The 24,808-nt window shown below is 36.9% G+C and overlaps 2 protein-coding genes across 13 annotated transcripts in view; one reads left to right on the plus strand and one right to left on the minus strand.

The window, feature by feature from the left end:
• Nucleotides 1-1,050: 1,050 nt before the first annotated feature.
• Nucleotides 1,051-23,774, minus strand: coro1cb (coronin, actin binding protein, 1Cb). Of its 7 annotated transcripts, none has more exons than XM_087253602.1 (13): nt 22,716-23,774; nt 22,198-22,612; nt 21,003-22,058; nt 13,580-13,779; nt 13,370-13,492; nt 12,710-12,839; nt 12,443-12,624; nt 12,250-12,369; nt 12,055-12,159; nt 8,003-8,148; nt 4,688-4,745; nt 4,183-4,425; nt 1,051-2,591 (listed from the first exon to the last, which is right to left on the minus strand). In XM_087253602.1, the coding sequence occupies exons 3-13, from the start codon at nt 21,901-21,903 to the stop codon at nt 2,472-2,474; spliced, it is 2,328 nt and encodes a 775-aa protein (XP_087109728.1). In that variant the 5' UTR covers nt 21,904-22,058; nt 22,198-22,612; nt 22,716-23,774; the 3' UTR covers nt 1,051-2,471. The 7 variants fall into 7 exon arrangements, 6 of the variants coding, with proteins under 6 accessions (XP_087109728.1, XP_087109727.1, XP_087109725.1 ...); XM_087253601.1 differs by having other exon boundaries at nt 22,135-22,612; XM_087253599.1 differs by lacking the exon at nt 22,198-22,612.
• myo1hb (myosin IHb) overlaps nt 17,474-24,808 on the plus strand; it is a 93,122-nt gene continuing 85,787 nt past the window's right edge. The window contains exon 1 of one of the 6 annotated variants that reach the window (XM_087253614.1): nt 17,474-17,640. The gene's annotated coding sequence lies outside the window, so the exon portion shown is untranslated. Of the gene's footprint in view, nt 17,641-21,089; nt 24,690-24,808 lie in introns of those variants that run through there. The other 5 variants (XM_087253611.1, XM_087253616.1, XM_087253615.1 and 2 more) reach the window with 5 other exon arrangements.

Below are 24,808 nucleotides of genomic sequence, written 5' to 3' on the forward strand. Positions count from 1 at the left end.
AAATCAATTGAATCAATTTTGGAATAAGGCTGTAACAAATGTGGAAAAAGGAAATGTCCTAAGAATACTTTCCAGATGCATTGTACATTTTATTTATTTTTATTTATTTATTATTCTTCTACCGTAGGGAATTCAGTAGGGAATTCAGATAGGAAAGCATTGGGAGCAGAGAAAGGGGAAGAATCGGCAAAGGACCTAAAGCCGGAAATCAAACTCGGTTCGCCGTGGGCACGATAGTACCACTAGGCTACTGGCACCAACATACATTTTATATTTAAGTCTAAATAAAAATCTCTTTGTTTGAGTGTACACACAAAAAGCGTCATAGTTTGTCAGTATTAGATGAGGTTAAAATAAGATTTAAAGGTTTTTAAAATGCAATGTCATATGGGTGGACCAGTTAACCCAATAAATTGTATGGTGTCAATATGTAATTTATTATATAGGTGTTTTAAAAATTAGTTTTCAATATGGCAGCCCTTTTGAGAGATCTTGGACTTTTAATGACTTGTCAAGACATACAAGATTGTGAAAACATCTGCTTTAAAAGCATCTTGGCAAATCTTGAGAGAATTGAGGAAGAAGGATGTTGTACGTCTTCTTTCTTGACTGCAGAATAATAAACCTGGCCATAAACACGCATTTAAGAGATTAAAGTCTTACTTAAACCCGGAGGAGTTTATTTTGTAATACAGTCGAGCTGCTCATCAAATAAAAATAGTAGGTCACACTTAATTTTGATGGTCCGTTTGTTGTTTAAGTTACATTGCATCTACATACCAACTAATTCTCATTAGATTGTAAGTAGACTGTTAGGTTGGGGTTAGTAAGTTGACATGTACTTGCAAAGTTTCTTATAGTCAGTTAAATGTCTGTTGAAGGAGCATATCAATAAATATTCAGCACAGTCTACTAATACTCAAATCGACCATCAAAATAAAGTATTACCAAATATTTTACGGACATAAAATGATCATATGAGATTTCCAATTGTTGGAAATATAAGTTTGGATGTTTATTTTCATGACAAATGACACCGCAGACATCCTCAAGAATTATGAATGAAAGGGTTTATTGTAGAGTCGACCTTTTTTATTTTAGGTGAAGTTTGGAATGCATGCACAAGACTGTTCAGGACACAGATAAGTGCTCAGACTGATGGATGCCTGTCCTCCAGCAGCGGTCAAAACTGAGGAGTTCTGTCTAAAACCAGAAACACACATAGAGGCACCAATACATTTACAGTACATGTACATCAGAAGAGCTCGCAGGTCATCATCACTGCCTCTAAAAGCCGACTTCACGTATCAGAGCATCTGTCAGGCCCATATTCTGTAACATGAGAAGAATTGGAAAGTGGGGCAAACTGGAGAACGTGGATCATGATGACAGCAAATAATAATAATAATACTTATAAAATAGCCATTTCCTATTTAAAATAAGACGATGGTACTTCTTCTGTGGGCAAAACAAACGCCATGCGGATGGCAAGTGTTGACCATTCCACGTTTCTGACTCAATAGTGGTTGATTTCCTGAGGTGCAACAGTAATTTCAGAATTACCATAAGGTTACAGCAGTGGGTTTTTGTTTTTTTGTGAAGAAATATGCATGATTAATGCATTCTGAACAATACTTGCTAAAGTACAAGTGGTTTAGGTTTACGTTCACATTCATTCGGCAACATTTGCGTTATTGCTTCTGGCTTTATTGTAACTGATTGTGTTGTGTTTGGAGAAAACCCTGTTTTGTTGGATGCTTTATAATCAGTTATAACGATCTCCAAGCAGGCGGTGGAGAAGATGACAGTGTGCTTAATGCTTGATCGTCTCATGAACTTATTTTAAAATCCTAAATGTCGCATTTTAATGGTTATGAATATTTAGTATATCTTTATCAGTTTTATCTGAAGTACCTTCACAATCCCTTCCACACAGCACTGCCTTTTCTCCTGATGTCCCACTTTGAATAGTATGACATGTCAATTATTGTTGTTTTTTTGTAATAAGCCACTATCTACAACTGGGAAAAACATATAAAAGTAGAAATCAAACGAGAGGTGAGTGTATCACCTCAATTTTGGCAACACAACAAAACAAAACAAAAAAGGAAAGAGAAATACTGATGTGTATATACAACAACACTCTGTAACATAGCGGTTAATATCAGAATACTCATGGAAATAATGTTACAATAACAAAAAAAGTACGAATTCTTTTTTGTAACAAAATGTAAAACATCAGTTAAAACCAGTGAGCACTCATTGCCACAATTTTGCTTCTGCTATGCGAATGCTTGGGGGAGACTTGACAAAAAAAGTAAAAGTCCATCTTGGAATGTTGTCCTTGTGAGAAACACCAAGTGGAATGATCGAGTCAAATTGAGACATTTTGGCAGTGACTGAACCCCCTGCCCATTCAAATCTCTCTCTCTCTTTCTCTCTCTCTCTCTCTCTTTCAGACCAGCAGTGTCTTAGATCGCCACTTTGGACACCTGCTCCTCCAATTTGGCAATTCTCCTGTCCTGCAGCGTCACCAGATCTCTCAGAGATTTGACTTCTCGCAGCAGCTCCTCTAACTTCACTTCATTCTTCTGCGGAGCACAACAAAGAGGAAAATGGGATCAAACACCAGTCATTCATCTGGGTGGGTTCAACATACTGTTTCTTCATTTGGAATTATTCTCATTTTAATGAATGGATGTGGATTTTTAAGTCCCAAGAGCTGAGCTTTTAGTCTACAGACATGTTTCAGTTTTATACAGTGTTAAGAATGAGCTTATCAATGCTGACTGACACTGACATCCTTTCTCTGAGCTATTTACAGCATAGAATGAGCAATGAACGTTCAAATGTTTATGATTCATAGCTAAGTGTTTGATTGCTGGTTCATTCCGCTTTGACAACTCCTAATAGATCAAGAAATAAGCAGAAGGATAGTGAGTGAGTGAACTGAGTGTTTCAGTAAAACTACAATTTGTATTTGTTTGGCTAATGAAAACATTTCTGGATCAATATTTCTTGCAAATTCATAATAATGTGTGTCTTTTACAGCATTTTTTGCAGAAAATAAAAGTGCTGTTTTCAGACATATTTATATAATTTTTTTGACAAAACATCACCAATTATGTAACTTAAAAAAATTTAAGAAATCAATATTTGGTGGAATAAAATAATTGATTTTCAATTCCAACAAATGAAAACATTTATTGGTCCGACCAAATGTGATTTTTTGGGACAAAAAAAAGTTCTTAAAGACATTATTTTATTTTAAATTGGGAAGAAATGTCATTAGATCTTTAAAAAATAAAACAAATATTCACATTTTACTCAAGCTTCATACATGAAAGACAATTTATTATAATTTTTTTAAATATAAAATTCAAAGAAACTAAGAATGTGGTATACTGTATGCCAGGGGTGGCCAACCCTGTTCCTGGAGAGCCACCTTCCTGCAGATTTCAGTTGCTACCCATATCAAACACACCTGAACCAATTAATTAGTACCTGAACACCACATGATAATTACAGGCAGGTGTGTTTGAAATGGGTTGCAACTGAAATCTGCAGGAAGGTGGCTCTCCAGGAACAATGTTGGCCACCCCTGCTGTATGTACACTGACTTTAATTTCAGCTAGCCAGCCCCAAGGCTTCCGGTTAATTGCCATAACATACAGTACAAAATCTCTGCGTTTAAGATCTGATTTCTTAAAAAAGAAAAAACAGCGATCTTCACTGCTTCACCAAACAAAAAAGCACTGCATTAAATGATTTTTCCCGTGCCATGTCTTTAAAATATGGAAATTAATTTTACCCCAGTATCAATGGATTTTCTGCGCTAGCCTGCTGCTAATGATGGCGTCCTTTGTGTTTTTTCCACTGTTTAACAACCAAATGAATGCTTAAGTCTATTTAAATGATTATATTTGAATTACATTACAACACTGATGCTGTTAAAGGAACAAGTCACCAAACCTTTCATTGGAAGTTCATCATTGGTTGAAAAACACTAGCTGTGCATATAGCCCATTGTCATATGGTCTCTTATTTTTTCCCCATAGTTGCATGTCCATATAAACTGATATTGAGTTGCCTCACAGACTGCTGATTACTTTTTATTCTATAAGTCTATTCATTCATTACTGTAGGTGTACAAATAAGAAAGTCAGATAATCGTCCTCTTACTCTGGTTAGCTGAGGAGAGGCAGGTTTCTGAGGAGTTGTTGGCTCCTCCACCTTCTTGGTTGCCTTGTTATCCAGCACATTTTTCTTGACTACTTTGAGGTCACGGTTCTTGCCCGGGACGTAACCGTGTTTGAGCGAGATCAGGATCGGTTCACCATTCTTGCCTTCGAACCACTCCTCTGCCTCCAGCACCGGATCTGGACCCGCTGTGTCCGGATAGAGGTCGTCCTGGAAGAGGTCTGACTGCCAGAAACACAAGACACAGGAAATACCATAATCACTATTTTAGATTCATGTTTGTTTCTCTGAAATCATTTGTTGCTTTAATGATAATTGAAACCAAGTGCCCTTTCTTTTCTTCAAAACACTTTTGATAGAGCATTGCCAGTAAAAGTAAACACAAAATAAATAAAACTTCATCAAGTGAACATTATGTTTAATAACTTTTCAGGGATTATTATTCAGACTGAGGGAAAAATAATAGAGAATATTCTGTGGAAAGTACCTTTCTAGGGACGGTCATGATGATTGGCTCACACTTTCTTTCATGGAGTTTATAAAATCTGTGAGAGACAACAGACATGATGTTATTGTAACAGACACAGATTATAACAGAATTTCTAAGGCAGAAAAAAACAACAACGTTGAGCCAGTTATGCATAATTCATTAGTGATGATAATTTAGTTAAAAAGGTTAAAACATGGTGAAAAATGTAATTCAAATATAATAAGAATTCATAGTGCTTGTATGATCTAAAATGCATAATTTAATCATTAATACAATTCAAAAACCTTTACTTTGGTATTTTTGGCTTACGTCACAATGTCATTTGTGTGTACGTTGAGGTCAGATTGCAGTTATAGATGCCGTTTTTTGAACGAGCAATATCTAGTCTATTGTACCTTTGTATTTTTGTTTTTCTTTTCCTCAGTAAACCCTTTTTTCAAAATCAGTCTTACTTGCATTTTTTCAATACTGGTTGTTGGACTAGCTGCAAAAGGTGGTGTATAAGGATGTACACGAAAGGTGTGCCACTACATTACTAAATATGTTTCAATGCTTAAAGAGGCTTCAAATCTTTGAAAAATCATGATGAATTGTTTCCAGGAAAATATTTAGAAGCTGTTTAAACTGTTAAATTGAGTTCAATATTGATAATATTAAGCAATGTTTCTTGTGCACTAAATCACGTGACCCAAGACCACAAAAACAGTCTATGTACATTTTATAGTGTACATTTGAGCTTTATATTAAAATATGTATCATCAGAAAGAAGCTTGAATGATGAATAATGAATGGTTGGTTAGGATAGGACCATATTTGCTAAAAAAAAACAATGATTTAAAAATCTGTAATCTAAAATAGGGCTCCATGATATTGTAAAATTTAACATAGAGATTTTTTTTATTTTGCGATATATATATTGTGATGGGGCGATGCAGTGGCGCAAAAGGTAGTGCTGTCACCTCACAGCAAGAAGGTCGCTGGGTCGCTGGTTCGAGCCTCGGCTCAGTTGCCGTTTCTGTGTGGAGTTTGCATTTTCTCCCTGCGTCCGTGTGGGTTTCCTTCGGGTGCTCCACTTAAGACATGCGGTATAAGTGAATTGGGTAGGCCAAATTGTCCGTAGTGTATGAGTGTGAATGACTGTGTGTGGATGTTTCCCAGAGATGGGTTGCAGCTGGAAGGGCATCCGCTGCGTAAACCGCGCTGGAATCTAAATCTAAAAAATAATCTATAAACTTTTGGGGGTGCCCTGACACGTTTTCATTGTGGTGTGTGCTATTTGCAGTGCATTTCTGTATTTGCATGTGTTGTGTTTTCATGCATAACAATCTATAGAGGGCGAGGCAGTGGCGCAGTAGGTAGTGCTGTCGCCTCACTACTTCTGTGTGGAGTTTGCATGTTCTCCCTGCGTTCGCGTGGGTTTGCTCCGGGTGCTCCGGTTTCCCCCACAGTCCAAAGACATGCGGTACAGGTGAATTGGGTAGGCTAAATAGATGTTTCCCAGAGATGGGTTGCGGCTGGAAGGGCATCCACTGCGTAAAAACTTGCTGGATAAGTTGGCGGTTCATTCCGCTGTGGCGACTCCGGATTAATAAAGGGACTAAGCTGACAAGAAAATGAATGAATGAATGAATGAATGAATGAACAATCTATAGATACAATCAAGAAAAAGATACAATTGAAATTTGAAAGTGTATCATTTCCTGAGTATTCCAGTACAGTAACTGAATGATAAAAATAACTCAATAAAATTAATCAGATTTAAGGTCGCAAATGGTGCAATTTCTTATACTTGAATGCTTTTAAAAGCATTATACAATCACAGGCATCAAAACACATGACAATTATGAATTATAACACACCCTCAACATTGGGATATCGATGCTGAAATGATATATTGCCAGCCCCAATCGAAATACTTAGAAAAATCCCCTTTATAGCGAAGTGCTTAGAAATGCATATTACTAATCAAATCAAATTACAAAATATCTTCATGGAACATGATATTTCCTTAAAGTTCTAATGATTTTTTGAAATAAAAGAAAAAAATCAGTAATTTGACACATAGAATGTGTTTTTGTCTATTGCCTAAGATATTACCATTCAATATAGGACTGCTTTTGTGTTCCAGGGTCACATATGATACATTTCATCAGCTTGGAGTTAAGGTTCTACCTGCGTTCTAATTGATTTTGTGAAACTGAGCTTCAAAGTTTTTGCATTTCATTGCAAACAGTATGTGTGTAACATTTGCTTTTTTTAAATAAAAAGTCTTAAAATGTAAACAACTTATGAAAAATCATCCCATAAGTTGCCATTTAATAAGAATATGTCAATAACTCAAATCATATATACATACATATATATATATATATATATATATATATATATATATATATATATATACACACACACACACACACACACACACACACACATACACACACACACACACATATATATATATATATATATATATATATATATATATATATATATATATATATATATATATATATATATATATATAGAGTCAGACTTCTTCCTGAACCAACTGAACAAAACATAATTTATAAATAAAACGTCACTTTTAAAAAAGGATTAAACTCAACAGAATGAAGGGTAAAACTAACGATCATTATTACAGTGATCATTTGATGTCAAATAACATTTCAATGACCTTTACGAGGCACAGCGTGATCAGCACCACATTTCCATCTCGTTAGACTTTATGGTCAATAACAGCCTAATGACTCCCCCTACTGGAGGAAGTACAAAAATCCAACCAGCGGAAGCACTGACAACGTCGTCATATTGCCAAGGACCACAATCGGCAGAGAGAGCAGAAAGGCAGAAGTCAGTTCACAACATCCAGATTCTCACAAGAGGAATCAATCAGGACATCAAACACTTTAGGTAAACTGGATGAACTGAAGGCCATGTGCTAAAACTGCGTCTGTGTTGAAGCCTTAAAAAACATTTTTTTATTTTGTTTATTGGTTTAGACAAATAGTCTAATAGGATTCATTAAATTATGCTAAGCTAAGCTAAAAGTGAGCCAGCCAGAACAAGAAATCAGCTGAATGGATTAAAAATGATTTAACTGATTAACTCTATTTCCCAGTACTGGGTTGCAGCTAGAAGTAGATAAGTTGGCGGTTCATTCCGCTGTGGCGACCATAGATTAATAAAGGGACTAAGCCGAAAAGAAAATGAATGAATGAATGATAATGATTTACTAAAATTAAAAATATATTTAAAAAGTAAATAAACAGTAGCGTGTTCCTTTCAAAAACCTGTGAAAACAGCACATACCTGGCTATCTCACACTTGTTGACATCTAGGCCTCTTTTCGGCATATATCCCATACCCCTCTGGGGCTCCTTGCTGGAAAACGTGTTGAGGTAGTGCACATATGGCGCCTCGTCTGTGATCTCGAAGTAGCGGATACTACTGTCACCCTGGACCGCAAAAGAAGGGTAGAGTTTTGTGATTTATGCAGCTCTGAAATCCACTGGTTACACCGTTAGTCATTTTGGAAACATTAAGGCATTATGGTAACATCATGGGCTCATTTTTCATCATCAATTTTCATCATCATGTTCCAGTCTTCAGTGCTACTGTACGTGATCCTTCAGAACTCATTTTTATAAGCTGAGTTTCTGATCAAGAATCACAGCTGATTTTTTTTTTGATTTTTGTTGAAACCATGAAATATCAGCATTCAAGAGAGCCATTTAAAAAACATTGATCAGCATTGCCCTTAAAGACACCAACGATTTTACATTTTATTCAAAATAAATGTGGTCCTTTGCAATGTCCTCTTCATCAAAAGTAAAACTTTATCACACTTTACAAAAATTACGAAGCTGAAGAAAAAATACTGATAATGTTAAGATCCTTTTTTAGAAATTAAGCACCAACAATATTTGATTGTGAGAACATTAGAATGATTTCAATTTAGAAAAATCTTCAATTTTGACACTTGCAACTGTAATTTATACTACTTTTATTAAAAGTGTCATGATTATCCGATTGTTAAGTGTGACGTCACGCAAAGCGGCTTCCAGGTCCAAGTGCTCTATCAAACTGTATGGGGAGACTCATTAAATGGTAATAATAAACGTTTACGAAGCAATTTAATACTGTCGAAAATCACGATCGCAATTTAAATATCCATGCCTAATATCTGATGGCCAGAAAGTGATTAATTTTTATAAATTGTTAAAATTTTGGTATTTGTGACGCAGCAAGCCCAGAGACTGTTGTGTTTGACCATGATTTTATTTAAAATTCAATGTGTGAAAGGACTAAAAAGTTATCATAAACAAATATTTTCTCAATTCAAATGATTGACTTGACAAGGGGATATCCTCATTATAAACATTAATCTGAGTAATACAGTGATAATTTGACATTTGGCAGCACAGATATAACCATACTGTGTGGTTGAAAACACTAAACAATGTTATAACATGACAGGGTCAACAGCACCACCAATGCAGATCTTATGCCCAATCCCAATTCTGCCCCTTCCCCATACCCCTCGCTTTGCGTGTTCATGTGAAGGGGTAGCGGTGTCCTAATTCTCTTTAGCTTGAAGGTGTAGAGCTAAGGGAAGGGGCTAGATACCCCTTCACACTGAGATTTTTCAGGACCACACTTGAAACCAAGAAGTAAGAAAATTTCCCAGAATACACTAGCTACAACAGCAGCATAGCTACACACGGAAGTCAGGAGATGCACAAATTAGTATTTTTTGTCATTATTATGAATGTTTACAATAGTTAAGCATACGTTTTAATACATTAAACTGCTTAATTTCGCTATCTAAAATCCATAATCATAACTACTGTATAGCAGTCTCACAACATTCTGTCACTTGATGAAACTGGAATACTCTGTCAGAAAAGTCTAGTGGCTGGGAATGAGCTTTTAACAGTGTCTGCTATAATGCCTATAGCGATTTCCTGAAGATAAATACCAAAAAATAACTACAGCAGTCACCATTGTCAACCTCATATAAAGCAAGAGATGGCGATGACACATGATGATGTGTGCAGGTGTTGTAGTGCTGTCCCATTTCTTAGGGATACATTTTGAAGCCCTTCTCCTTCACAATCTGTTTCAAGGGCCAAGGGGTTTTAGGGGGATTAGGCCTAAATGTCTGCTGTGACCATGATTGTCAGTTTTTATATTATTTAAGAGTATGGGTGCGCTAGCACAAACAATTTGATAACTACTAATTAAAACAATTAATTGTCATTTATAAGTAAGTTAAAGGACCACTCAACTATTATAGAGTTATTATTGACCATTTTAAATCTATTTAGTCAATCTCCAGCGCTGGGTGAAGCACTTTTAGCTTAGCTTAGCATAAATAATTGAAATGGATTAGACCATTAGCATCTTGCAAAAAAAAGAGTTTTGATGATTTCCCATTTAAATTTGCCAACTAAAACTGACGGAAAATGAAAAGTTTATATTTTCTAGACTGATACGACAAGGAACTATATTGTCATCCCAGTTGTAATAATCAAGAACTTACTAGCCCTACTGGCTACTGGCTTTTAATATTCTGTCAATCTTAGTACACAATGTAACTAAGTCAAGCTTTAATTAGGAAAATTATCAAAAATGTTTAAATCTTAGAGCAAGGTGCTAATTAGGGCTGTGCAATTAATCTAAAATTCAGTTTCGATTTTGGATTCTAACAATTATGAAAAAACATTAATTGAGATAAATGATTATTGCATCATATACCGCCCCCTTTCCAGTTGTACATATTTATTGCTCTGCAAAGCTCAGTTTCACGTGAACATTACTAAAACCATGTACTGTGATGTAACGTTTGCAGCAGGGGATGCGCATCATTCATTGATGTACATTCGAATCATTCATGTTTTCAAAAGCGCAAAAGAGATTGCATGCTGTTGTGAGTATGCGCTCAGCCTGAGACAAGCAGAGCACACACATCTAAAGTCATCTTAATGCGAGTGCTTTAATGGTCGAATACATGCTAACTTGTGTATCAATGCGGTGTTTAGTGATTATTCATATTAACCCTCATTTATATAATAAACAAACGAATTGAGAATCAAAAGACATGTCAAAGTGAAACCGTTAATCAGAACCGCACTGCTCTTAAAGTGACGGCACGCAATAGTCCTGCTGCTAACGGTTTTTATCATTATTAATCAAACAAAAGGGGACAATCCCTCACTGCTCAAAACTGAAGGACTTTTGTAGCAATAATTAAAGTTTTTTTCCTTACGGTAAAGATGCTTAAAGCACAGTTTGTTTCATATTTTTATTCTATTCCTTATTTACAGGGAGAAAAAAAAATGTATACAGTTTAAGTCAGAATTAATAGCCCTCCTGAATTATGAGCCCCCCGCTTTCCCTAATTTCTATTTAATGGCAAGAAGATTTTTTCAACCTATTTCTGAACATATTAGTTTTAATAACTCATTTCTAATAACTGATTTCTTTTATCTTTGCCATGATGACAGTGAATAATATTTTTCTAGATATTTTTCAGGACACTAGTTTTCAGATTAAAGTGTCAATTCAGCTTTATTTGTATAGCGCTTTTACAATGTAGATTGTGTCAAAGCAGCTTCACATAAATGGTCATAGTAACTGGAACAGTGTGGTTCAGGTTTTAGTGTTTAAGTTCAGTTCAGTTCAGTTTAGCTCAGTTCAGTGTGATTTAATCATTACTGAGAGTTCAAACACTGAAGAGCAAATTCATCGATGCGTAGCTCTACCAATCCTGAACCATGCGAGGCAGTGGCGACAGCGGAGAGGGAAAAAAAACTTCACCTTCAAAGTGTGATTCAAATGCTTAATTAGGGTAATTTTAGGCAAGTCATTGTATAACAGTAGTTTCATCTGCAGACAATCAAAATATATATTGCTTAAGGGGGCTAATAATATTGACCTTAAAAAAGGTTTCAAAATATTTAAAACTACTTTTATTCTAGCCAAAATAAAACAAATAAGACTTTCTCCAGAAGAAAAATATTATAGAAAATACTGTGAAAAATTCCTTGCTCTGTTAAACATCATTTGGGAAAAAAATCATAGGAGGGCTAATAATTTTGACTTCAACAGTAATTCATTTGAATAATCGTGATTACAATTATGACCAAAATAATCATGATTATTATTTTTCCTATAATCAAGCAGCCCTAATGCTAATGGTCTAATCTGATTCAATGGTCTATGCTAAGCTAGACTAAAAAAGGTTCTGTCAGACAAAAATGGTAAAGGTGGCTTGTAAATTGAGCTTATTTACAAGAAAAGTGTAGTATTCCTTAAAATCAGTATGCTATGGCATTAAGAGAACATGTCTTCATGCTCACCTTTCCACACAGGTAGACGACATTAGTGTCGGGGTCATAGAAGGGAAGCAAGACTCCATTGCTGGTGTCCATTTCATGCACTGATATCGGCTCCTCCATATTTTTCTTAGAGAAAAGACACACATCAAAATATTACATAACAGTGCATTTATAAATGATTATTCAATAACATGAAGCTCTACTTGTGTGACTTACTGGATTCCATAAGGCCAGCTGCCGCTCGCTCATACGACTGAAGCCGGTGGTGAAGACGTTTCCATCAGCCAAGAAGATGGCCCTCATGGGCCGTGCTCCTTCATGAGCTTTATCCTTCTCCTGCGATCGTCAATGCCAGTCAGAAATGTGAAGCTTAAGACCCTCAACATAATCCTGCTAAGTCTTCACTTACCGCAGTGATCTTTCCCTTGCGTGGGTCAATTACACGCACTTTCTTGTCCTTGCACGCGGTGCAAATGAGGCTGCCGTTGCGGCTCCAGCACACGCTAAAGATCACGTCAGGATGCATGTCCTCCAGGTTGATCAGAGCTTCACCCGTGCCCACGTTCCAGATTATGATGAGGTTATCGCATCCTGACAGACCAGGAAAGACAGAGTCACTTTTGGATCATTCAGTCAGGCTTTTGATGCTGAACGCGAAGGTGGTGTAAATGCTTACCTGCGCTTAGCAAGACATTGCGGGCTGTTGGATGCCACGTCACAATGCCCACCCTCTTGGAGTGACCCTCTAACACCACGACTGGCTCAGAAAGAGCTGAGGTGAGGCCATTCTCTGGAATCTGCCACACCTGAGACACAAATGTAAAAAATTTATGATAATAATAATCACTTTATTTAGTTCATGTGAAGTACACAGTAAAAAAAATAGTTGCTGTCTAAAATTTTTAAGCTCAAAGTAACTTTACTAGTACAATTACGTTATACTGACAAAAAGGGATGGTTCACCTTGAATAAAAAATTCTGTCATTAGTTATTCACATGTTCAAAACATATTTGATGTTCTTTGTTCTGTTTAAGACAAAATAAATGTGAGGAAAGCTGGAAACCTGTAACCCTTTGTTTTTCCTACTATGGAAATTTTGAATTGATGGTTATGGGTTTTCAACTGTCTTCAGAATATCTTCTTTTGTGTTCAACAGAAGAAAGCTACTTGAAAGGTTTGGAAACACTTGCCGAAGACTAAATACTAACTAAATTTTCATTTTTGTGTGAACTATCCCTTTAAATCTCAAATAGCTTTAAAAATTAAGGTGAAAATAATTAACTTCTTTTAATAAACGTGCTTTTTTTTACAGTGTAGTGAATGAACTGAACACACCATTACTGTGCAGTCTTCAGAGCCGCTGGCAATGACATGATCATTGTGCGGACACCAGTCGATGTCCAGCACAGGGCCTGTGTGGCCACAAACAGTGGGGTAGGCCTTGTCAATACGACCCGTCTGCAAACAGGGACAAAAAAAGAAAACAATGAAAACAAAATCCAGTTGAGCCTTAGTTTAAAAACTGGTCATCCCACAATTTCTCACCTTTTGCAAAGGTAGAACGAGAAAAGCTCCACCTCCACTGGCCTCCACAATAATAGCAACGAATTTGGGGTTTACTGCGCAAAAGGCACTGTCCCAGGTAACACGCGAAACTCTAATGTCATCATAGCACTGGTCATTCTTCACCGCCTGACCAAACACATGACGGAATTTACTCTGTCGTACCACTCGTCTGATCATTTCTGAAATAACAAGAGAAGAGAGATGTTTTGTAGAAGCTTGATGTAGATTTAAATAATTCTGTGTCTCATAATGCATGACGGATCATTCTGCTGTGGTGACCTCACTCTGTGAGTGAGTAGTAATGCCTCTATTGTTGTTGCTACTACTACCTGACAATATAACACGTTCTTAATGGCAGAATATTTAATGTTTTTCAATGTGTTTCTTCTGCTTTCAGACTTAATATTGACAGTATATCATATTAGAAGTGATATGAGAAGTCAGCTTGAGGGGAAAGGTTTTTTCGTTTTGTTCTGTATTCGCAGCACTCCACATAAGAAAAGGAGAGAATTCAGATGCAGTTTTGTGTGTGAATTTCATTGAGACATTGCAAAACTTCCAATCCGTGTTTAATCGTAACAAAATTGATATTAAAATCAATAATCATATTTAATGTCTTAAATATTGATAAATATATAGAGGATGAAGCAGTGGCGCAGTGGCTAGTGCTGTCCCCTCACAGCAAGAAGGCCGCTGGGTCGCTGGTTCGAGCCTCGGCTCAGTTGGCGTTTCTGTGTGGAGTTTGCATGTTCTCCCTGCGTTCGCGTGGATTTCCTCCGGGTGCTCCGGTTTCCCCCACAGTCCAAAGACATGCAGTACAGGTGAATTGGGTAGGCTAAATTGTTTGTAGTGTATAAGTGTGTGTGTGAATGTGTGTGTGGATGTTTCCCAGAGATGGGTTGCGACTAGAAGGGCATCCGCTGCATAAACATGTGCTTGATAAGTTGGCGGTTCACTCCGCTGTGGCGACCACAGATTAATAAAGGGACTAAGCCGACAAGAAAATGAATGAATAAATATATAGACCAAAAGGTCGATATATTAATAATTTATTATATATTTATTAAAAAATAAGCACATTTAAAAAATATAAAACTAATTTTTTTATTAATTAATGTTGTAAAAGGTGTGTATGAACAGTTTTTTTATGGTCAAAATATATTTTTTACATTAAATGCTTTGATTTAACCTAATAATGTTGATTCAATAATTTAGAAAATTTTATTTACATATTACTAAATAAAGCACATATTGCACCTTGCCTAATAATTTTAGGTACCACTTTAAATTAGGGAACATGTGATCAGTAGTAACTAATTTCTTTTAATTAATAAATAGAAAATAAACATACCTGTATAAACTATTTATAAAAGGTTACATATCTAATACACGTATTACAAAATTAGGTTATATATTGAAATAAAAATACCCTATATAAGAAAAATAAATAAAAGTGTGGATATGAACAGTAGTTACTAGAAGAATCTATTTCTTCAAATTAAACTCCTTAATTTAACTTTATGTAGTCCGGTTGATTCAGTCATTTACATGTTAACAAAGTTTTATAGTGTGAAAGTTCATGCGTCCTACTGTATATAGGCTATCAAGCTAATCTTGAACAGACTAAATTGTATAAAAAAAATTTGAATTTTTAAAAATTGCATGAAAAGCAAATATTCACCATTAAGCTGCACAATATTACAAAAAATCTGACATTGCAATATTTTGTTTTGCCCCAACATATATTGTGATATGAATATAACTTCAGCAGATGATTAGAATTGCTGTTTTATTTATAAAGATTTCATTAATTTAAATCGACTGTTGTGATAAAAATTTTTTTGGAGTGCATCTGCATATATTATAATATATAACAAGCAAAATAAATAAATAAACAGTACTTTATGGTTTTCTAGAGACTCTAACAGTATTCAAGTATAGCAATTGAACAATTAAATGTAAAATAACTTGGTCATTATTGTATAAAAAATCTACATAATAATCTAATCCTAACATGTGACTATTGCAGATACACATATTTCGATATCAATGCTCAAACGATATATTGTACAGCACTACAGTTAACTCTTGCTTTTATAAACTAATGTACTGATAATTAATAGTTAGTAGTAAGATAGTTATTATGTAATTAAGAGATGAAGATTATAGTCATGCAGAATAAGGCATTTATGTGTGCTTTATAAGTAATAATACACAGCAAACAGGCTACTAGCTAACAGTTAAAAGGAAGAATTTGTCTTTTTTAGTTTTACAACATAAATGTAAATAATTGATCAATCAGGGTGAATATAGAATACAATGTCAGTTCCAAGGTGTCAAATCCAGTTCTTGGAGGGTCGCAGCTCTGCAGTTTAGTTTCAACCCTGCTTCAACAAATTTACCTGGAGGTTTAAAACAAGTCGGAAGGACACAGCTAGTTTGATAGGGTGTGTTTAATTAGGGTTAAAGCTAAACTGTGCAGAGCTGCGGCCCTCCAGGAACTGGATTTAACACCTGACCTACAGGATAAAACCCTTACAAGCAAAAAAGTGACAGTCGTGTTTCACATTTACTATGTACTTGGATACATAGTAATTGCATTAATTGTTTTATAGCTAGGTAATATTTCTAAACCTACCCACAAACCTAAAATTAACCAAATTAGTTATTTAATAACAGTACTAAAGTAAATACACTGTTACGTACATGTTACGTAAACTGCACAGTTCACATACACTCTTTAAAATGAATTTGGGATCTTATTTGGATCAATGGATCCACGAAGAACCTTTTTATTCATCAATAAGATTCTTTAAAGTTAAAATATTCTTTAGACTATGAAAATGTTGTTCACGCTATATACAAATAGTTCTTTATTAACCTTTTCCCTAAAATGTTCTTTGAGGGATCTGAGAACTCCATTTTGGTTTATCCTAGCACCCCAGCAAGCATTTTTTTGTTTTTAACAGACGTCTAATAGACATCTAAGCATGGTCGTCTTGGCTTAAGCAAGGCTAAACTTGGGCTGTCAGTGAAAATCTAATAGTCGTCTAAGAATAGGCCAAAACTAGACTACTCGTCAAATAAACAGAAATGAATGACTACACATATAAAGTCTGTCTAATCTGTCTATTTGACGACTAGTTTTGGGCTATTCTTAGATGTCTATTCGATTTTCACTGACAGCCCAAGTTTAACCTTGTTTTAGCCAAGCCGTCTACGTTTAGATGTCCATTAGACGTCTATTAAACATGAAATTGTTTGCAGGGACCTTTATTTTTAACAGTGTACTGTAATAAGAGGCAACCATTTCTTAATAAGGTAAACAGCGGAGATGCTCAAAAATGATGCTTCCATGCTGCTGCAGAGAATGTTATCTAGTCAGGCAGATTTGAGACACAGCCAGACTGCTTATTCTTAAACCATTGTTGTAGCTAATATACTAATTGCTATCCATCGATGTAGAATAATAATAATAATGGCTGGTTATTTAAGCCGTGTTCATTAATGCATTAGCCTATCTCAAGCGTTCTAAAATGAGCTGGGCCCTGATTGATGGCGGTGTCTTAATCTTTGCCTAAAAAATAGCTACTATCACCATTTATAACGCTGGTAATAAGACAGCCATGTTGGCAAGTATAAAATGTGCTCATCACAATAAAGTCACTGATGTGCTTTTGGAAATAGGTCAGATGTATGGCGGTGTGAGTGTGTGTGTTTGCTTTAATGGCCGAGCTGCGTGATTGATGATGATGATGATGATGATGAGCATCCCGGCGAAAGAAAAACCTCTCACAAACACACACACACACCACCAATTCCATCTCTGCTACACAAATCGTGCAATATAAGCAGTTAGAGAGAAATGAGTGCATTTGTGTGGATGCGGGAAGAGGAAATGATAATCGCATGCAGACTGCAAAAGAGTGAGAATGAATAAAAACATGACATAATCGATAGATGGGCAGGCTTGCGCTGGGGCGAGGAAACGAGCTAACCGCTAGCCGATCAAATGAATGAAAAGAGCGGAAGAAGCACCGGTAAAGCAGCTTGTTTTGAGCCGTGTGTGTGTATTTTTCCTCTGCATGCACTGTTGAAATGCGACGTGCCGTTTGGAAGAGGAGGCGTGCTGCTATCAACCCGGCACAGGTCATGATGGGCAACTTTCAATTAATATCTCCATTTCTGCTAATCTCAAGGCTGGATGGAGTCTCACATTTCCAAAAATGACGCTAAATAAAGCAAATGCACATGCACGAGGACAAGTTTTTTTCTCCAGTCAGGCACTAGCTTTTTCCAGAGCTTTCTTTAAATCAGTGATGCTTGCTAAAATCGAGCTAGCATTCCAGTAGATGCTATTGCACCACTGACCTGCCTTGCATTAACATGAGCAAACGCAAAACGCTTACCTTTATCAGTACTACGCCTCTCAGAGAGTCAAATTCAACGCATTAATTTAATTTTTCTGCGGATTCAGATGTGCTGGTGACTGTCTCAGTGAATTGCGGCTAGCCACAATAGCTTCCCTCCTCTCTCCTTTATTCTGAATGAACGGGAGAAAACGCCCTTGTTCTCCTCTCCCCTCCCCTCCTCCTCATGTCCTCCTACATGGACATCAGTTCTGGGTGTTTGAATGAGAGGTAGGGGTACAAATTGTACCGTGTTGCCTGACAGGCCACTGTGCTTTACACTGGTGAGGACATTTTATAAATGGAAAAGCCCTTGAGCATCTCTCCATTGCAGACAGTGTCTTGATCCCCAGCAGACATTTAAACACATCGAGCTTCGCCTTCAGTTGAGCTGATATTGTTACTGGACTCTGGTAATTGTGTTAAGAGTGAAAAAGGATGAAGTCATGCTCATGTTGGATTATGTTACTAAGTGCAGTTTGGCTTAAAATCAAATTTGAGTCTTTCTTTGTTTCTACTACGCTGTGGTTTATGGCTTTTTAAAGTTTTTGATATATCAAGACCTTCAGATATGATCAGAGGGACCACATTCATAGGCCATTTTATACATTTTCAAAGAACCATACTGTGTGAGAAAAAATATTACACCTGATATTTTAAAGGCATGTTATTTACAAATGTAATTTTCATGTTATGCACAAACACAGTTATTATTGGAAATAAGATGACATTTTTCACAAACTCAAATAACTGACAACATTATAAATTAATGATAATAAATCCTACAATTTTCTACCCATCTTTAAAGCTATATATGATAAATATGTTTAGTAGTTGTCTATAGTTAACAACACAACATCATTATCTCTTTTTAATTATATTAAAACCTTAATACAACACTGCTGTGGCGAAGCCAATCCAGGCTCATTCTGACTATGTATCGCTATGTACATTTCTGGAGAGCGCCAAATACATGCCAGGAGTTACATTTTTTTATTTTTTTTGCAGTTTTTATTTTTGAGAATCCACCAGCGACCCCTGTGTATGCTTTTTGAGAATTTAAATTTCTCTCACGAGTGTCATTCGCGCCTGCTGTTCTCATGTAAACCCACCAGAGGTCGACCACCTGTTGACTGATTTACTGACTGACCAACCGACCGATCCTGCCACCTTCACCATTCCCCTAACCCAACCAATAGTGTTTTAAAAGGCACCAATTGACCAGCATCACAACCTCTCCCCTAGACCTAATCGTAGTGTTTTAAAAAGCAATACAGAAAAAGAAAAGCACTCAACCTGATTTTTACCACGTTTTCAGATTTTACCACATTCTTACCTTATTAATTACTTGTTTATTTTTTAGTTTCTACTTTTGTCTTGCCTGCGTTCTGGAATTGTTTTTCACTGGACTTGAACCCCGTCTTCATGTTTAACTCCGCTCTGTGTCTCAAGTCCACGAACTTACATGTTGAGCTACCGGGCAAACTAATAACAGCAGAAAAGTCGTCCATATGGCGGTAAGTGGTCAGCTGGTAAGCATGAAAAGGAACGGCATTATATTGGCATGTAGCCTTTGTTTTAAAGATGAAATGCAGCCATACGTACTTCTGGCTACATAATTCACGATTTCCAGAAATGTATAGAGGGCTATGTTTTCAGAATGAGCCTATGTTGGGCGAAGCATGTAACGTAGACTAACCATATTCCGTAAACAACAATGTTTCATACAGGTTACCTTTTAACTCCAATTTTTGAATAAATTCTTACGAGTTGTAGACAAGCTATATATCTGTGTAATCTTTTTCTCACTCTTTCACCCCCGAGGACAACATAGACCCTCCTTCCATATGTTTTTGAGACAATTCAGTAAGTTTACTACGTCCACCTAGTGGACGTGAAAATGGACAGTGGGCAAGCTAAAGGGGCGAGTGTCGCTTTGGAAGGAAGACATTTGAAACAACAAAAATATGCATTTGCATTTAATTTATTTATCACACAGTATTACAGTCTTTATGAAATTATTATTGTTATCACAAATTGTTATCACAAATTATTGAAAAAATTATGTTTTGTTGAATAAATGCTTTGAAATGGGGCATTTGAATGTCAGTTGTGGGTGATAGCTGCATGGCGCAACTCAGAGCTCAGAGCCTGAGAGACAGACTGCAAACGCTGTTTGGATACTCTTTGTGCAGTAATGATGTTTATATTCGGAAAAGGTCAGTTAAGTTAATATTAATTTGCATTAATTTAATATTTTAACAATTTAAATTGTCATGCTGTAATAAAATAAACATGACATACAAATTAAATGATTGTATAGTTATATCATTTAAAACTTTCATAAAAAAGTTATTAAATATAACATTAACTTCAAGCTGAACAGAAGCAGCTTGCAGGCTGCTTTTTCCATCTTTTCTTAAAAACTACTGGTCCAAAAGACATCAATCAAAATTTGAATTGTGCAATAGGTATTCGCCCAGAGAATGAACACACAACCATGCTTGTCTGGCTTCAAATGACAGAGGAGGGGTCGTTTGAGTGAACTAAATAGCGAAAAGTGTATGGAACATGGTTAGTCTACGTTACATTTTTTAAAATATAGTTTTAAAAATCCTTTTAATTTAATGATTCTTTATGATTATATTTCTTTGTGATCTTTAGATTTTTGTGAAATTTTAATTGAAGTTAGTGGATTGAAATTTAGTGGATTAGAATACTTTAATTTTACAGTAATGTTATCAGGTACTGTCAGCTATCAGCTATCAGCTCATCTACTGTTGTGTTTACATATATGTACAAACACTTTAAAGAAACTCTCACGTCTAAATGTTCATTAGGCTATATGCAGTATTCAGCTGGCAGAGACCATAACTGTAAATGTTTTATCTAAAACAGATCCCCGCTGATATCTGATCAGGATCCTTAAAAACCCTGTCAGCTGTCTACTGTATTAAAATCGGGAATGCAATCAGCCTGCAAACCCGTCTTACCTTTCTTTGGTGAGGATCTTCTTTCCATTTTACGGGAAGACGTTTGTACATCAAAGGCTTGCTTCATCTGCGATACTTTTAGATTCTGGCATCCTGCAGTCACATCTGGCCTGGCTTCCATTATGTTTGTCCTGCTGTGATGTATCACTTTCTCATGGATTTTGTTGCTGTCTCTGATGAGTTCGGATACGGGTCTGAATCTGGACAGATCATTTTCCTCTGAAGCAGAACAGGCAGCTTGAAGATGTCTTGTTAAGGCTGCTGTGGGCTTACAGTCCTCTTCATCTTCAACGTCCATCATGAAGCTTTCAGAGTCACGTCTGCCATATTCCAAAGGAAGATCCACATTTTCAAATTCTGAGTCTTTGCTTGCTCGGATCTGCTCCGTGTCTGTCTTAACAAATGGATTTTGAGGTTTCTTTGGTATAGGTGGTGGTGGGCCCTTTCTTTTTGCCTTCTTTTTTAATATTGGCCTCAGCTGAGACATATCCATTTCTTTCAGTTCTTCGTCATCTGCGGTTTCTATCAAGTTATCGCAGTCAGGTGCAATTTCATCATACGGGACTAAATAATATCTTGGAATATCAGCGTTCTCAGGTTCTACAGACATGCACATGTAGGAAGGGGAGTCCATATAATAAGGTAACATATCTAGACATGATGCATGCGTGCTAAAATCCTCAACGGACTGCAGTGCCGCCTGCCTTCTGCCCATTTTAATATTTTTCAGCAGCAGGTCTGAATATTCCCTCGGCTCGTCTACGGAATGAGAAGCAGATTCTTTGAGGTGAGCTGCTTTTTTGAAGGGATTCTTTGGTTTTTTGGGAACAGGTGGTGGTGGTCCTTTGATTTTGGCCTTTTTGTCTCTCTGATTGTCTTCGGCTGAGATGTCAGGCATCATGTTTTGTATTTGAGAATGAGGAACATAGAACTGAGAGTCCTCTTGATCAGGAAATGTATAAATCTGGCATGTTGGTGTGATCACAGCTGTGAAATACAGAGGCTCTTTTTCCCTTTGCAGAGATGCCTTCTGAGCGACTCTTGTGGCATCAAGATCTGAGTGAGAAAAAGAATTGAATTGGTTTACAATCATTTGATCTAAACATTTACCATTGGACAATATCTCTTTGACCTCTGTGTTTGAATCATCCAGCATGTAGATCTTTGGATCACATACACCTTTGCCCAGACGTACATCTTGAATTTTACCATTTCCAGGTGACAATTCAAATAAAGGAGAAGTATTACGTCTTCTATTAGGAGGGCCATCACAATCTTTCCTCCATTCTGTGGATCTTGCCTGAACAGCTTTCGGATAAACAGATTCACTGTCTCTTTTCACACATGGTGCGTCTGTTCCCCACAATCCATTTTTGGCTGGGTGAGGCGCATTGCTAACACAGACTTTTTTAGCACTGGATTCAGTTAAACTCTCAGATGACAAGACCGTCGAGTGCTTTTCCATGACAGCAAATGCCCCTTTGTCACAGTTTTTCTTTTCAGTGTGAAACACAGCATTGCTTTGGCTCAAATCTGGATGGAATGTGCTTAATGCCTTTTGTTCAAAGTCCTCCTCAATCCTCAACTGGACTAAAGCTGTGTCTGCATTTCTGCATTCAATAACAGTGTCAGAGTCGAAAGAGTCCAATGTTGTCAATTTAGATCTCAATAAGGAAGACTCACCAAATGGAGTATGCAAGATTTTGTCCTTACCTTCAGTTTCACCCCATTCAGGAAGTGCGGTTTCTTCTTTTCCCAGCAATGGTGAATGGAAAGTTGGGTTTCTTTGGTCTTTCCTGAGGTTTTCTTTGGGTGTTACTGTGAAATGTGTCTTTGATGTGTCATTGGGTTCTTTTAAATTACACATTATCGTATCTGGAGTGATATTTTTGTCCTCTTGTAAATTATCCTGGTTACTGGCGTGACCTGAATATGAGTGGAGTCCAGCAACTGACGGACTTTTGGCTACAATCACCGGATGTAAAGAATCAGCTCTGTCTAAATACTCAAATCCATCCGCATCAGTACTTTCTGTGCGCCAAACAGTTCCAACACTGTCTTTATCATTACTTTGTCCAATATCCCTACACAGGGTCTGAAGTTCGCCTTTATCTTTTTGCTCTGAATCTCCTACATTCTGGAATGGGTGACTTTCAAGTAATTTATCCTTTTCAGATTCCAATGAGGACTTCCTGTGAATTTCACCGCTGGTCTTTCTGACTGCCTCTAACATCCCGTTGTATCTCTCAGACATTGTCCGTCTCTCATTTTTCACAACACTTACGGCATCATCTCTCGTGTCCCCTTGGCAAGAGCTTTCTAACATGTTTGGAGTGTCCTTGAGGTGAGTTTTGTTAGTCATTCTGTCTGCTTTGTCTGGTCGTTGCTGGTCCTCTGTGGCAGATATATTGGTGGTGGTTGCGTCGCTTATGGCTGTTTTGAATTCTGAAGCACATGGACGTCCCGCCAGGCTCAGTTGAGGATTTGGTGTCCTGGCATTCTGCAAAACATCCGTGTCATAACTGTTACTGATCTTTTTTCCTCCCCGCTTGAAAGAGGGCTCAGTGTTGTTGTCATTAAGTCTTGTTGGTTGCTGACTTGGATAGATCTTTAGCTTGGAGGTGTCCAGTTGAACGAAATTCTCTTCTGGGCTGTTGGAATGTGCTTCTTCCTCACTTTCGCTCAAAATTTCGTAGTCACCAACAGTCAGGACATCTTCATTTTGTAGCTCCTTGTCCTGTGTCTGTCCCATTACCCCTGTGAAGAACACATATGTTTATGAGCAGAGTGTATAACTTTATCTGTAATCAGCCCCCTCCCAGCTCTCTCTTGTTCCCCTCACATCACTCCATTCTGGAATGCTGCAATGCCTAAAATTAAATGACTCTCAATGTGGCCACTGAGTCACAGAACCAAAATGGGCACCAGACAACTGGTGGACTAGATCAGTTACCAGGTGCGAAGGTCACATTAGACATGAAAGGGGAAAACCCATGGACTCCAAACATATCCCACGACTCTTGACAACAACTCTCCAGACCTCCTGACCAATATAACTGCTCTTCCATTCCAGCTGCAAATGGAGTTTATCATTTAGTTTATGATATAAAAATATTTTAGAATTAATTTTAAAATGTTAAAACAAAAGAACTGAAATGAGTTATAATTCAGAATTAATTTTTACATAATTTGGGTCATGAATTTTTTTAAAGAAGTGTCTTGTGCTAAATTTAATTGATTAAATGTGCAGTACAATTACAGCAAAAAGTGCCAACACAGGCTCATTCTGAAAACGTAGCCCTATGTAAGTTTCTGGAGATCGCAAATTATGTTGCCAGAAGTACTTATGGCTGCATTTCATCTTTAAAACGAATGCTACAGGGTGGAATGTTTAATCTTTAATCTTTTTTCGATTATCAGCTGACTGCTTACCTCCGCCTGATTCACGCAGGGCTTCGGCATCAACACTTGACAGAACGCATGTCTAAAGTTGGGGCTGACGTTTGGCAATGCCTGACGTCTCCCATTTAAAGTGAATAGGAAGCGTTAATGCTGACGCCCGGTGTGAATGGGGCATTATCAGTTTGTCTGGTAGCTTGCCATGTATGTAGACGGACTTGGGATGCAGAGAGGAGCTGACCAGGACGATAGGGTTCGAGTCTGGCAAAGAACAGTTCCAGAAAGTGGGTAAGAAAAAAAAAACAGGAGCCAACAAATAAAATAAACAAGTAAATAACAGGATGAAAATGTTGCTAAAATCAGGAAATGTGCTAAAAATCAGACGACGGCTTTTCTTTTTCTGGATT

This window comes from Danio rerio, chromosome 5 (genome assembly GCF_052040795.2).
Source record: "Danio rerio strain M-AB ecotype USA chromosome 5, GRCz13ab, whole genome shotgun sequence".
In the NCBI taxonomy this organism is placed as follows: domain Eukaryota; kingdom Metazoa; phylum Chordata; class Actinopteri; order Cypriniformes; family Danionidae; genus Danio; species Danio rerio.